Source organism: Amblyomma americanum, chromosome 1 (genome assembly GCF_052857255.1).
Source record: "Amblyomma americanum isolate KBUSLIRL-KWMA chromosome 1, ASM5285725v1, whole genome shotgun sequence".
Taxonomy (NCBI): Eukaryota; Metazoa; Arthropoda; class Arachnida; order Ixodida; family Ixodidae; genus Amblyomma; species Amblyomma americanum.
In genome coordinates this window covers 355,241,311-355,255,053 of record NC_135497.1, presented here as the reverse complement: position 1 = coordinate 355,255,053, position 13,743 = coordinate 355,241,311, and the positions used below count along the sequence as shown (strand labels likewise).

The 13,743-nt window shown below is 46.5% G+C and overlaps 1 protein-coding gene across 1 annotated transcript in view; it reads left to right on the top strand.

Moving 5' to 3' along the window:
- LOC144100586 (uncharacterized) overlaps nucleotides 1-4,388 on the top strand; it is a 45,654-nt gene extending 41,266 nt beyond the window's left edge. Inside the window, exon 7 of the mRNA XM_077633487.1 lies at nucleotides 4,046-4,388. Within this exon, the coding sequence (XP_077489613.1) occupies nucleotides 4,046-4,153 (108 nt within the window). The 3' untranslated portion in view covers nucleotides 4,154-4,388. The remainder of the gene's footprint in view (nucleotides 1-4,045) is intronic.
- Nucleotides 4,389-13,743: the final 9,355 nt, after the last annotated feature.

Sequence of the window (13,743 nt, the reverse complement as noted above, 5' to 3'; positions counted from 1 at the left end):
GCACCCTCTCAACACCACGGTCTGGTGGTCGTGCCTCTTCTGACGTGGTGCAAGCAGCTCCGAAAAGCAATAGGCGTGACTACCACTGACAACGACCGTGACCACAACTAAGACCCGAAACGGATTACGAGCGCGCAGCCGCGAGGAGACATCAGCTTGTGGGGTGGTCCTACCCGGCTCACTGCACAAAGCAGCTTATGAGGGGTCGGCGCCCACCCTATCAGACTGTGTCGGGGCGCCCGGTGCCGAGCTTTAATACCAACGAACTCGTAGCGGCACCCGCGGACCCAGGCCACCCGGTTCCCAGAGCCGCTACTCCCAGAGTCGAAAAAAGAAACAGCAGAGAAAATATATACAGAAACTCGGGCCACCCGCGCGGCTTCCACACTCACTCGCTTCGGACTCGGCAACTCCGCGGGCACAAGCCCTCGCGCTCCCTCGATGCGGACCAAGTGGTTCTCCCGAAGAAACTCCAGGGAAACGATGAAAAACGTGCTGAGCATGTCGAAAACTTCAAACATACTGCAGCGCAATACACCTCGCTCTCAAGAAAGCATGCCGCAGGGCGTAGCGCTCAAAATTCACTCTAGGTTTAGCAGTTGTCAAGTCGGGACAAAGAGCGTTCATCGAATCGAACCGACAGTCGTGCAAAGTTCAAAGAGCAGGTCCCACATTGGGCGCCAGATGTGGGGTTGATAGGGGAGAGATAAATACGTTCTTCGCACTTAATCGTGGCGTACACAGTTCAAAGCCGCCCGGACCCCACGTGGTGGTCGCGTACGCTACCGAACGCACGCCGACCACGGCGGACCTTGCTCCGAGGGAACAAAGAAACCACACTGCGGATGACAAAAAGAGGCATTTATTGCTACAGCAACAATAACGCCAGCTAGCAACAAGATACGATAACGAATCGAGCTCGTCCGACTCACCAGCAAGGTTCCGAGCGAATGTTCGCCCAGCGCTAGGGCAAGGGATATTCTCCGAGGCCGGACGGGACGAGATACGGGAGCCAGTCTTCCCCCGCTTCCTCGCCCCGCTGGCGAAGAGCGGAGCCGCGAGCGACACGTCCGCTCGCGCCGACGATCCTAGCCGAACCGCCTTCTGCCCTCTCCCGCGTGCATGCAGGCGCTGGCGCAGTCACTCGTTAGTTAAGGTAACTAACAAGGGAGTGTGCTCCTACTCGAGGCGAGGCTGCTGCTTCACGGTGCATCGCCGGAAAGTCTACACAGGGGACTGCAGGGCAGATCCCCACACAGCAAACGAGAACTGCCAACAGCTGCTGCGTTGCATCTCGCCGGTGTCTTTCTCGAAGCTTTAGCTCTAGCTTCCAAAAAAAAACACTCACAGAAAGGTTACACATACAAAAGGTGAGGGACCAGAAATAACGGCATCGTTTGCAAGAAAAGTCACCTAACACTGCTTTATAACCAGATATGTAGACAAAAATAAACCCTGTACGTTTTGGCAGAAGCAATACCTGCGGTTTGAAAAATGATGATGTACTTCGTAAAATGAGGGGTGATCCAATGGTGTAAAAAAACTTCATAGTGTCCCAAAACAAGGCCCGGCACATGAACGACAGGTGTATTGAATGAGCACTTCTCAACCTAACCATTTACAATGTTTAAAGCTCCAGAAATAAAACACAAAGAATTAATTACACCAGATTGTTCAGCTGGTCGAGTGGATTCTGATGCATAATGAAGAAGCAGCGCAGAAATACGATGAAGGAGAGAAGGGGCATGACACGGGTACTGACTATCAACACCTGGATTGATTGCAGGAATACCATACATATGCCTCAACATAAACAACAGAGGGAACGAATTAAACCACTATCAGCAGTCACCAAGTCGCCGAGTGTTTCAGCTCGCAAGATGGCATGTTTACGCATATATTATTGTCGTATACGCAAAATGAAGAGACCCCTGTCCAACGTGTGCCAATCGACGCCAAACTGCATGCGGGCGTGACCTGACGAAGCACTCCTGTTGTCGAGACTCACGCAGCCCGCTCGCTGCATCTCTGTGCTCGTGATCGTCGCCAGCTGGTGCACCATCCTCGACACCAGGATTGCTTCATTAGGCTGCGCTAGCATTCATTTTGGAATGCATCGGCACGGGTTGGCTGGGGCCTCTTTATTAATGCGCCAGCATTGAAGGTCCCATGTCACACAAGAAGCGGTGCCGTCGTTGCCGTCCTCGAGCAATTCCTAATGGATGGAGTTGTGACGTTGCAGCAATATTTCCTCCCGTGGGTAATTCAAACACGGCAGTGCAATCACACTCTTTCTTCCCATATAAAATATACGCTGCTCCGTCTACGCGCGGAACCTGCAGGCTGTGAAGGAGTTCAATTGTTGCTAGCGTGATCTTATTGGTCGCAAACGTCTGAAGCACGTTTATGTATGCAACCGCCCGTCCTGTCTGGTCTTTCTGTGTGGTTTGTGTCAAAATTAGCGTTGTTTTTTATCTTTTGTTACACAATGTTACACCAACTAGCCCAGCAAGAGGTACTGTTAAAGTAAAGTAACTTCGGGGAAAAATGAATCGGTATGAATAGGGTGGGATTCAAGCCACGACCTAGCTTGGAATGCGAGACGAGCAGGCTACTCCTACCAGGCCGCAAACGCTCGAGGGTTTAAGCGGGATAGAGGTGGACCTGATGAATGCGTTGTGGTCTTTGACTTGATGTGGTTCCTAAGGACAAGTGCTCATGTATGTATAGGTAATTATGAGTAGGCTAATTATCTATTAAATAATTCAACCACATTAATTCGATTTTTGAGATGCTTTATTGTACTTGAACAGTTTGATGCGTGAGTATGCGTGATCTATCGATGTGAGCAGTGGGATTCCTGCATCACTAATCTAGGAAAGAAGGAGAGGTATATAAAGGCATCGCGAGGCTGGAGAGTGTGCCGCCACATGGTGATGCGATACTTCTTGACATTAGGTATCGTCTGACTGTCGTGGCTTGGTTTCGGGTTTGGATTGGGCTGTAATTTCTGCTACACTCAAAAGAAAAAGAAGTAAGCATCTGGTAGAATGTTTGAATCCGCCGTTTGCACATGTTCCTGCTCGATCCGCTGAACGAATCAAATAGTGCATTCAGAAAAATATTCGAAATGAATCAAGTATGTTTTCAAGTCTTTGAATACTTGTCGAATAACTGGCGCTAACTTTGATGAAGGCTGGACGTGGATTGTTTCCACAACAGGGTGCACTCCGGTGCTGCACAGCATGCTGCCGCAGTCGATATGCTCGGGATGGGAAGTTTCGGCGGGACCAGGCGGTCTCTTCAGGTGGCCTTCGTTCGTTACAATTCATACATGGCCTTGAAAGTTGGGCGATATGGCATGACACGGGCAGAGTTTGTAAGCCCTGCCTTAGGTTTGGGAATCCATGACTAACACGTAGTTCTCGCCATTCTCATGCAGTGAGATGTGGCATTAGTTTATTCCCTGTCGTAAACAGTAGCAAATTGAATTTTTTGCATACACAGGACGGTGATGGTCACATATCTATTACGCTGCCTTCATGACACGTACTCCTTTGTAGAGATGAGTGTTGCGTACTTTGAAAGGTATAGTTATAAAGCTCTTAAGTTATGGCGCAGTACGGCAGCGCCACCGCTAGCGCTTCGCTGTGACACACGATAATTGGTTTCGCGCGAGTTTTCATGCTAGTACCTGATTTTTGTGAAAGATTTCATTCGTATTCTATTTGATTATTACATACATGATCCATATTCGATTAGATTTTGAAAGTACTATTCGCATACACCGCGTTCACTTGTAATTTCTCTAAAACATGCCCTGGATTGATTGCAGGAATGCGATACATATAACCTCAGCATAAACAACAGAGGGAACGAATAAAACCACTATCAGCAGTCACCAAGTCGCCGAGTATTTCAGCTCCAATATGGCATGTTGACGCATATATACTGTCGTATACGCAAAATGAAGAGACCCCTGTCTAACGCGTCGTTTAGTCCGCGTTAGCCAGCTGATGTTCAAGAGCTCTCTTCGTTTGCGCAGCTCGTCGTGCCCTCGTCATCCGGACCTGCGACGCCGACGCTGGGATCCGCAAAAGCACCTCCCGAGCTACACCTGAACTTCCAGCCGCAGTCTTTCGGCTCTTCATGACGTGCCAGGCAGCAGTCGGAGCGTAGCTCTTCTGGTGTTGCATGGTGCTGTAAAGGTGCAGGACCATTCAGCGCCATGCTGGTGTGCATGGCCAGCACAGCTGTGTTAAATTTAACGTAGATTAATTGTTTTAGGTGTTTCTTGAAAAAACACGTATAATTCGATGTATGATTGGTGTAGGGTGTGGATTCGCCTTAGGAATCCAAAGAATAAAATAACAAAGATTTGATTCGTCACTCCTGTCGTCATGAAATTTTTGTATGACCAGGCGAAGTTGTCATGGTCCCGCTGTCGCACTTCATTTAATACCGTAGTCTCAATTGGATCTTTGTATTGTTGACCTGTCGCTCCAGTTAATTCCATTCTTTCCGTCATCTGTAGCCTCACTTCGAAATGAAAACTACCGATATCTGCAGTCCCTTACTTTCGTCAAACTTCACCGAGCATCAGGTCGGAAGCTATAAACTACATTGCATAAACAGTTTTGCATTTTTGCATCTCGCATGCTGCCCTGGCAACGAAAAGTTCATGGCTGTGTCATATACGTACATGTGTGATGTTTAACATGTTATCACTAACTCAAAACAGGTGTTATAAAAAACTCGATTCTGTGTGTGTTTTCTTTTTTGCGACGTGCTTTAAGCTTGTACAAATCAATACATTGATCCCACATCCACGGAATTTTCGAAAAGAACACGGCCATGTCAATAAAACCAGGCGGAGCATGAAATTTTGTCAGCAGAGAAAAAAAGACTGGCTCTACAATGGAAGAGTATGAAATCAACTGATGTGTCGAACAACACATGCCCACCACTTGAAACGGTAAGATGTGGCTTTCCTGAAGCCCCGCTTTCAGGTGAGAGTACTGATAAAGTATGGCGGCTAATCCGAAACTTTATCACCGCGGAGCGCAAGCAGCCGCACCCCATTGGACAGGCCACTGGGCGATGTGCACTATGTTTACATATACCCTTCACGCGCTATCCCTGTGACACAAGGATTCCCCTGCGACACAATGTTTATCATGTTGTTGGCTGCTTGGAAATTGGCACTGGATATAGGCTGCGTCGTAATAGCTGAGCAGCTCTCCGTTTCTGCTCAGGTGTAAAGTAAATCACGGAGTGACAAGTTCGCCGGCCAGTGACGCGTGCTCTTCGGTGTGGTTGCGTGCATTTTTTGGCGGTGTGGTTTTTGTTCAACCCACCTTGACCGCTGATGAGAATTAAAATTTACATTATTCCAAAAACGAAACGTGGTATTACTGCCGTTCATTTGCGAACCTCAAGTTACAAAGAGGTGCTGAAACGTAACTGTTTATAAGCTTGATTTTAAATACCCTGCTCGATCATCTCTCGCCGAAGGTAATCGCTATTTCGGAATGCACGGATAACAGTAATATTGGCATTCCTCGCAATGGAACTGACTAACATTTAAATTTAGGCGAGTATCTGTTCACCGTTCAGAGGCAAGCACTGGACACATAAGTCGTCTTCCTGTGTAGTCCTCAGCAGCTACGTAGCGATGTGGAAATTAATAGGGGCACCTATGCATTTATCATGTGTAAATGCCAGAGAAAGTGTAACTGGCTCACTGTGTCACTGAAGACATCAGTCGCGCTGTTAATAGGCAGTGGCGTGCACGTACAAAGTGGAGAAATTTTGCGCCTTTCATTTTCGGAATACCAGCGGAAGGTTTAGACTTTATTTTGAGAAAATGAAAGGCGCATAAATTGTTTTCTTTCTATTTCAAAACTGAAATAAGTTCAAGAAAACTATGTACAATGGTACTGAACCCATAGCCAAGGCTAGTGTCTGGTCCATCACAAAGATACCTTGCAAATACAGCAAGTGGAGAGAATACTCACGTAAATAAATTCAAAATAATAAAATCCCAACACACACTTTGCGCATCAATTTTATTAAAAAATGTCAGTATATACAATTGCTGTTCATGCGGACTTTCTTTGCACATAACCTTAACAAAATTATTCCGTCCAAAATTCACCCTTCCAACCATCCTGAAAATTAGACTCAGCAAGAACATTTTGAGGGATTGTGAAAAATTACTTTTAATTTTAACATCATTAGGAAAGCCATTCTGTATTAGTGCACCGTTGTACTCAGTCATCCTTTTCCCGTATGTATTGCGGCATAAGTTTAAATGATTTGAACTTGCAGCTCGTGTCCTTTTTAGTGGTTATAAAAATACTTTGGTGAAACGGCTTATTGGATTCCAGTATTTTATGTATTGTCTGGGCAGTTTTTAACGTATAAATTTAATGTAAAGGTAATATACGGGCTGTCTGAAAACGTGGCTTGCTAGGGCAACTGTGTTTGGAATATGTGATGATTCTTAGGGCTCTCTTTTGTAGTCGGACTATGCGTTCGAGATATGTGGGGTATGTGTTGCTCCAAGATTCTCTGCAGTAACTTAACTGACTATGTATAAAAGCAAATTATAGTATGCATAGAATCGAGTAATCAAAACATCCTCGTGCTTTCAAGAGAATGTGACATCCATATGCAAGTTTTCAACAAAGTTGTTTTATGTGATTTCTCCAGTGCATGTCAGAATCGAAATGCACACCTAGGTATTTAAAGCTTGTTACATTTTGTATCGGCTCATTGTTTACATGCAAGCGGATTTCGTTGTAGTTTAAATTTTTTTCGCCTTGAGCTGAGCACAGTTTATTTTGTTTTCTGGGTATTAACAGTTAGCTGGTTGGTAGTAAACCACTTTAAGACCCAAACTACTTCTTCGTTTACTTTGCTGTTTAGTTTTCCTATTGGGTCTCCTATAAATACTAACACTGTGTCATCAGCGTACATTAATGATTGGGAATATTTTAAGGTTGACGGAAAGTCATTTACGTAAAGCAAAAAAAGTTCGGTACCAGTACTGAGCCCTGTGGCACCCAAGTCAGCACGGCCTGTGGTTTAGAGATCAAGTTATTCATTACAACATGCTGTTCGCATTTGGTGAGATAACTCTTAAATAACTATGCTATTTTCCCTCTAAAACCGCACTCGGTTCTTGGGTTAGTGAACACTCAATCGCGCTTTGAGCTACACTCGCAAGGGGTTTGCTTTTGAGGCCTACATTATGCTTCGTTATGCATCCTCAGCGACCATAACCTCTCTAAAGAGGAATGGCTTTGCGTCCTCAATCCTCCCAAACTTTAGACTTCTACCAGGAAAAAGTTTCAAAAATAGGCATTTTGGAGTAAAAATTGGGTTTTCCGGCGTACTATTCCCAATGTTGGAGGATATCAGAAAACCGGTAAATCATCTTAAGTGGTAAGGTGTCTAAATAATTTTTAATAATTATCTTTTTAAGTTATAGAGTTACGCGCCTAGTTTCGATTAGAGATTTGTAGCTGTTCCTTAGTATAGCCATGCCGGCTTTTAGAATTTCGAAAACGCAATTATCCTTGGCGCTAGATGTTGCAGGAAAAAATTTGGCTTTTTTAACCTATTACGTGGAATGGAAAGGTGGGTGGTTTGCCTGCATGCTTTCCGAAAGCGCATGTATTTTGGCAAGATGTAGCCAAGTTTTGTTGAGCCACAGCGCAGAGAATAATCGCGTTTTTCGAAATTCTAAAACAGGCATGGCTATACTAACGAGCAGCTACAAAATCGTGACGTACTCAGTGTCTGCATATATATTTGTCATGTGGAAATAAACCGGGGTCCTTTATTCTTTGGCGTTCGCCAGGGGGGAGGGGGGACGCAGGAGTCATTATCGAGGTGTCGTCCAGCAAGAAACCACATTTTGTCGGAAGTCGCTGTCCAAAATATAGTGTACCCACTGCAGATATCGCTGCCTGTTGCCAGCCGCCAGCATCATTGTATACCATCCGGATAGCAGCAATGGAAAATGTCACAAGAAACGAATGTTTCTTCCCAGCCTTTTTTAGTGCAGCCACCAGCGAGCTTCATCTTTGACAAGACGTCCGAATGGCCGGCGTGGATACAAGAATTCGATTACTACCGATTCGCCTCAGGACTTTATGAGCGACCTCAAGAGGCTCAGGTGCGTACGTTGCTGTACACGATGGGACGACAGGCACGCAGCATTTTCAAGACTTTCATCTTGTGCGAGGAAGACTCGAAGAAATACGATGTTGTGAAGAAGCAGTTCGATACCGATTTGGTTGCCACACGAAACTTGGCCTACGAAAGCGGGTGCTTCCATCGCCGCCACCAAGAACCAGTCGAGCATGTTACATACGCTGGCCGATAGATGTGACTACGGGAGATAAAAAAGCGGGTGATTCTTTTTCGACCGCTTTGTATTTGGACTACAAGACGCAAAGGTTCCGAAGCTTATCGAATGGTTGCGACGCTGGGACAGGCTGGTTGCTCACTGGTGCAGTCAGTTAATTTTTACGAACTCGACGCGAACTCTGGTTTCAAACAAGTGAGGTTAGCAAGGAACGGTGAACTGCTCACAACATTCAATACTCTGTTTGGCCGTTATTGCTGTGAGCGGCCACCATTTGACGTAACTTCGGCTCCGGAGTATTTTCAAAGACAAATATGGGATATTCTTGATGGAATTCCGGGGGTCATGAACTTAAAGGGCAAGTGAACAGGTTTAAGAATTCGATGAGTTTTAACCAGCCGAATGTTTGGAACTTGTAGGTAAAGCATGCGAAATCTTTTTCCGCCAGCATTTGAAACGGTGACGTAACCGCCGACTAAAGTGGCGTCAGTGTTCAGACTTCTCTGCCGTGCCCAGCGACAGGCAGAGGCCGCAGTGGTCACGTAACGCATAGCGGCAATATGTTCCCCACGATGAAACGGTTGTTTCAAGGAAGAAAACGAATGCCGGCGAATGTGAAGCTCACGAAGCATTGTGCAAAGGAAGACGAAGGGCATCATGCAGACAAATGCAGCGCACATATGAAGTTTCACCAGCAATGACGTCACCATGAGTTTCCCCGCGCACCTTCATCGCACAAAGGAGAAACCTGAGCACCGTCGAGGTTAGAATGAACTAAATAATAGTTCACCGTAGTTGAGGCTTTAATTGGTCAGTACGTCACAATTTTAAATGCTAGCGCAAAACTACTTCGTATGCTTTACCTAGAAGCTTCCTAATTCGAATTCTTCAATAGCCGCCAATTCTCAGAAAACCATTTTATCTTCCCTTTAACAAACGATGTCCTTACCCAGGTGAAAATTTGCTGCTGGTTTGCTGCTGGAATCCTACTGGTTCCAGTAGTACTGGTTTATTAGCACATTCCCAGCAGCTACTGGAACAAGCAGCTGATGGAACCAGTAGCCTATGGAATCAGTAGGTGTTGGAGACATTAGCGTCCATATAGCATCGAAACATTACATTTAATTCAGTTTAGATAAATAATTCGTAGGATATATCCTTTAATTTTTGAACATTTCTGAAGCATAAAAACAAATTTAAACTTCCTAAACATTAAGCATGCAAAAAAACACTTGAAACCTGCGGTAAATTGGTAAACTCATCCTGCAGGACCATGCAAACCTGCCCGTAGTAGAAACTCAAGTACAGCTTCAAACCCCGTCTTGAAAAGCAGCAACTAGCAACACTAAAGCCCTAAAATATACATACAACTTCCATGTGTGACTTGTGCTCACATTCTAATACCACATGGGTTCTTGCTGATATATACCCCCAAGATGGGTGTCCCACTGGTGTTAGTGGTGAATATTTATTATGAAAAGTTATCTCATTAAATTTCTGACTTTTAATTCAAATCTTGCGCTCCTAGTCGGATAGGTTAATAGCCTGATACTACTTGAGTCTGCAGTGAAGCACCGCGCAAATTCACGACCGCCGCACAGATTTCCTCCACGACAAAAAAGTAGACCGTTGTTAAAACTTTTCTTGTTCCCTAAGCAGCAAACTAATTGCAAGAAAAAATATTGGATCTACAATTTTAATGCCCTGCTTGTTTAATGTAGTCAAACATTAAAATGTTTATTTTGTTTACTATAGCGATGGGCCAGCGGAGTAATACAGTACGCCGCGGATCATGGCCGAGTGTTCGCAACTGCTGTTTTTTTTAAGTTGTATTCTGCTATAGCTGCAAATTTCTGTTAGCTGAAGGATATATTATTCACAAAAAAGCTCTCCGAACAGAACAACAAAAAATCCTTATGCTGGAACCAGAACGACTAGCAGAAAACTAGAATAAGCACCGGGCTGAAACCGGCACAACAAGCAGGAAACCAGGAGGTTTCCTGCTGGTTCCAGCAGAACCAGTACAAACTAGTCGGTTCCCATACACAAATTTTCAAATGGGAATCTTTGGCCCTACTCAGAAGGAACACGACGAACGGTTGTTTCGCGCCTTGGAACGCTTGGCCTTAAGCGGCATGACCCTAAACGAAAAAAAAATAGAAAGTTTAGTGTAAAGGAGCTTTGTCTTCTGGTGTGCCGCGTGAGCCAATATTGCATACGCCCGGATACAACGAAGTTTCTGCGCAACTAAAAATTTAAAGTCGCCATCGAACGTGGCAGAAATGCGCATATTTTAGATCTTGCTAACCATTACTCACTATTCATATCAGGGTTTCAGAGTTGGCTGAACAAACGACACCTTTGGGTCAACTGCAGCAAGAGGACACTGAGTGGGTCTGCGCTGCGCTTCAGCCGAATATAAAAAATCGGTCGGATGTTTTTGTCTCAAGGTCAATGAGAGTAACTGAGATGCGCTATGCGCTAACTGAAAAGGAGACGTTAGCTATAACATGATCCGCAAAACGTCTCGAAAGCTATGGGCGTGGACTGCACATTATTCTTGAAGCGGATCACAAACCGTTGGTTTCTTTGCTAGGAAAGACTCCACTTTATCTGGATCCGCCTCTCATTCAAAGGTTCAGAATGCCGCTAATGGAGTTTAATTTCGAGGTGCAATATGTCCCGGGCATAATTCTGTAAATAGCTGATGCACTCTCCAGAGCACCAATGCGAGGCCAAAAGACGAACTTCCTTTCGGTCGATGAAGTCAACTGTAACATTGCCGTATTGGAGTTAATTGAGTCGGAGCACTTCAGGCTACTAGCCGAAGAACAAACGGACTAGACTTGTCGTACGTTAATTGCGTCGCTATGTCCGTGAGGGCTGGCCTAGTCTACCTTCGTTATCGGCCGTTTGGAGGCCCTGTAGGAAGGATCATGCCGTTTTGAGCGTATGTAAAGGTGTCTTCATGCACGGCCGTCGCCTTGTTATGCCACACAGCTTTAGGAGCAGTATGTTAAAGCTGGTTAATGATGGCCACCAGGGTGTTGTGAGATGTAGAACAGGGGGATGGGAGTCCGTGTGGTGGCCAGACTTAAGCTCTCATCTTGCGGTATTCAATGCCGTCTGCCGCGCGTGTTCCCAATTTCGCCTCCAGCCGTGCGAGCCGATGATTCCGACCGAGACGGCTTTTCGGCAATGCCAAAGGGTTGCGGCGGATATCTGCCACGTGAAATGCTGTGACTACTTGCTCATGGTAGATTACTTTTCTTGATTTCCGGTATTGTGTCCGCTGACCTCTCTTAGCAGCACTGAAGGTATTTATCATATAAAAATAGTGCTTTCTACGCACGGCATACCGGAAACGCTGGTATCAGATAACGGTGGTCTATTTGTCGGCCAAGAGTTCAAACAGTTCGCGCATGTTGATGGATTCAAAAGTGTGACGTGTGGCCCTAGGTACAGGAGGCAAACGGGGAGGTACAAAGAATGGTTAAAACCGTGAAAGAACAGTTTCTAAATTCTGGTGAACTAAATCTGGCTTTCTTAGAGTACAGGGATACGCCGGGACCCCTACACAAAACGACAGCAGAGCTACTCAAGAGGCGGCGGCTCCGCACTACCTTGCCTCTCCAACCAAAGGAGTAGCCAGCTAAGACGCCCAATCTGAAAGAAGCGCGGGACATAGACGCAGCTTTCAGGGAGAATCAGCGGCAAAATTATGATCGCAAGCATGCTACCCGTCACCTTTTTGTGCCAGGTGATTCTGTTCGGGTCAAGGACTGCAGGCGAAAAGGCGTGGTTCTTCAGAGTGCAAAGCGGCCACGATTGTTTATAATGGTTTTGGAGTACTGTACTCTTGTGATACTCGTCGCGTGCGTGTGACGTACACAGTGTCTGGATATATAATTATATATATATATACTTTTTGGAGTTCGCCTGGGGGGGGGGGGGGGGGGGAGGCGAGGCACGAGTCTTCATCGAGATGTCGTCCTGCGCAGCACCACAATACTAGGCCGCAGAAGCCATGTCTTTACCAACCAATAAGCCTTTTTTTGAAAATTTTTGAAAGCCTCCCTGAAATATTTCGTGTATGAGGAGGGAGTCCCGCTAAACAGCTTTGAAGCGTACTCCTTGGACTGTTTATTTTTGACGGGGGCTGTACCGGGGGGGATCTTCCATTAGCGCGTGCGTCCGATACATTATCTGTATCACATAACTGCAGGAAGGTGAGATAGAAATAGTAGAGGCGCAAGCCTCTGCAACGGCCTGATTTAAATTTGACTATAACCAAGCGGCGAATTTGAATGAACTGTTTGACAGGTCCCTGAAAGAAGTATAAGAACGTGCATGTGAGATGCTGTAAATAGAACGTCGGCCAGCAGTCATACGTGAAAGTTGCATAGTAGTAGTAGTAGTAGTATAAGTGTTTAATAAAAAAAATATAATAAAAAAGGAAGTTAAAAGATTTTTGCTCACCCCGGCATCTGCCATCACTGTATCGGCGGCACCTGAGCTGGGGCAGCGGAAATTAAGGTTAGAAGGCAGTATGAAGAAGAGAAACGAAAGAGGTGAGGGGATAGCAAGAAAGGACATAGGGAGTAGTCATATTTACACTATTTACAGAGTCCAAATAAAGTTGTCCAGGTCGTGCGCGCGTACAGTCAGAGAAGGAAAATAAAAACCACGCGCACATTGTTCGCTCACGGGTGCGCGCACTGCCCTGCGGCCACAGTAGTGTCTTGAGCGAGTCCGGGAGCAGGCCCAGCTCTCTGTAGGCCGCGAGCATATTGCGACGAGCATCAGCGAACGCGGTACAGCGAAGGAGCTGGTGCTCCAGTGTCTCCACTGCACCGCATAAATCACACACTTCACTCGTCGCGATTCCGTGACGCATCCGTCGGTCCCCGGGCCACACGCAGCCGATGCGCGCACGGAGGATCATTGCGCGTTGCGACCGCGATAGAGCGCGGCAGCCGTTGATGCTGGCAATGCGCTCACCTCCGGCGATGCGTGGGTCGGGGTGCTGCCGTCGGAGATGTTCGTGAACGACCGCTCGCACGTCCTCCAGCGCGAGGGGGAGATCTCGTGGCGGTAGCTGGTGTGCGGCGGTCGTGAGTTCGGCGGCCTCCTCTTTGCTGGTGATGCCGCAGTGGCCGGGCACCCACTGTAAGCGCACGACGCATCCTTGCTGCGCTAAGCACAAGACGCTTGCGAGGATGTCGCGCCGCACTAATGGAGTACCACGGCCGTTGCACTACTGTCGCACAGCAGAGCAGTTCTGGGTGGCGAAGGGACGATGGAGAGCAGCAGGTCCAATCCCAGCTGGATCCCCATCAGCTCCGCCGTGGTGGAGGATCCCAGGA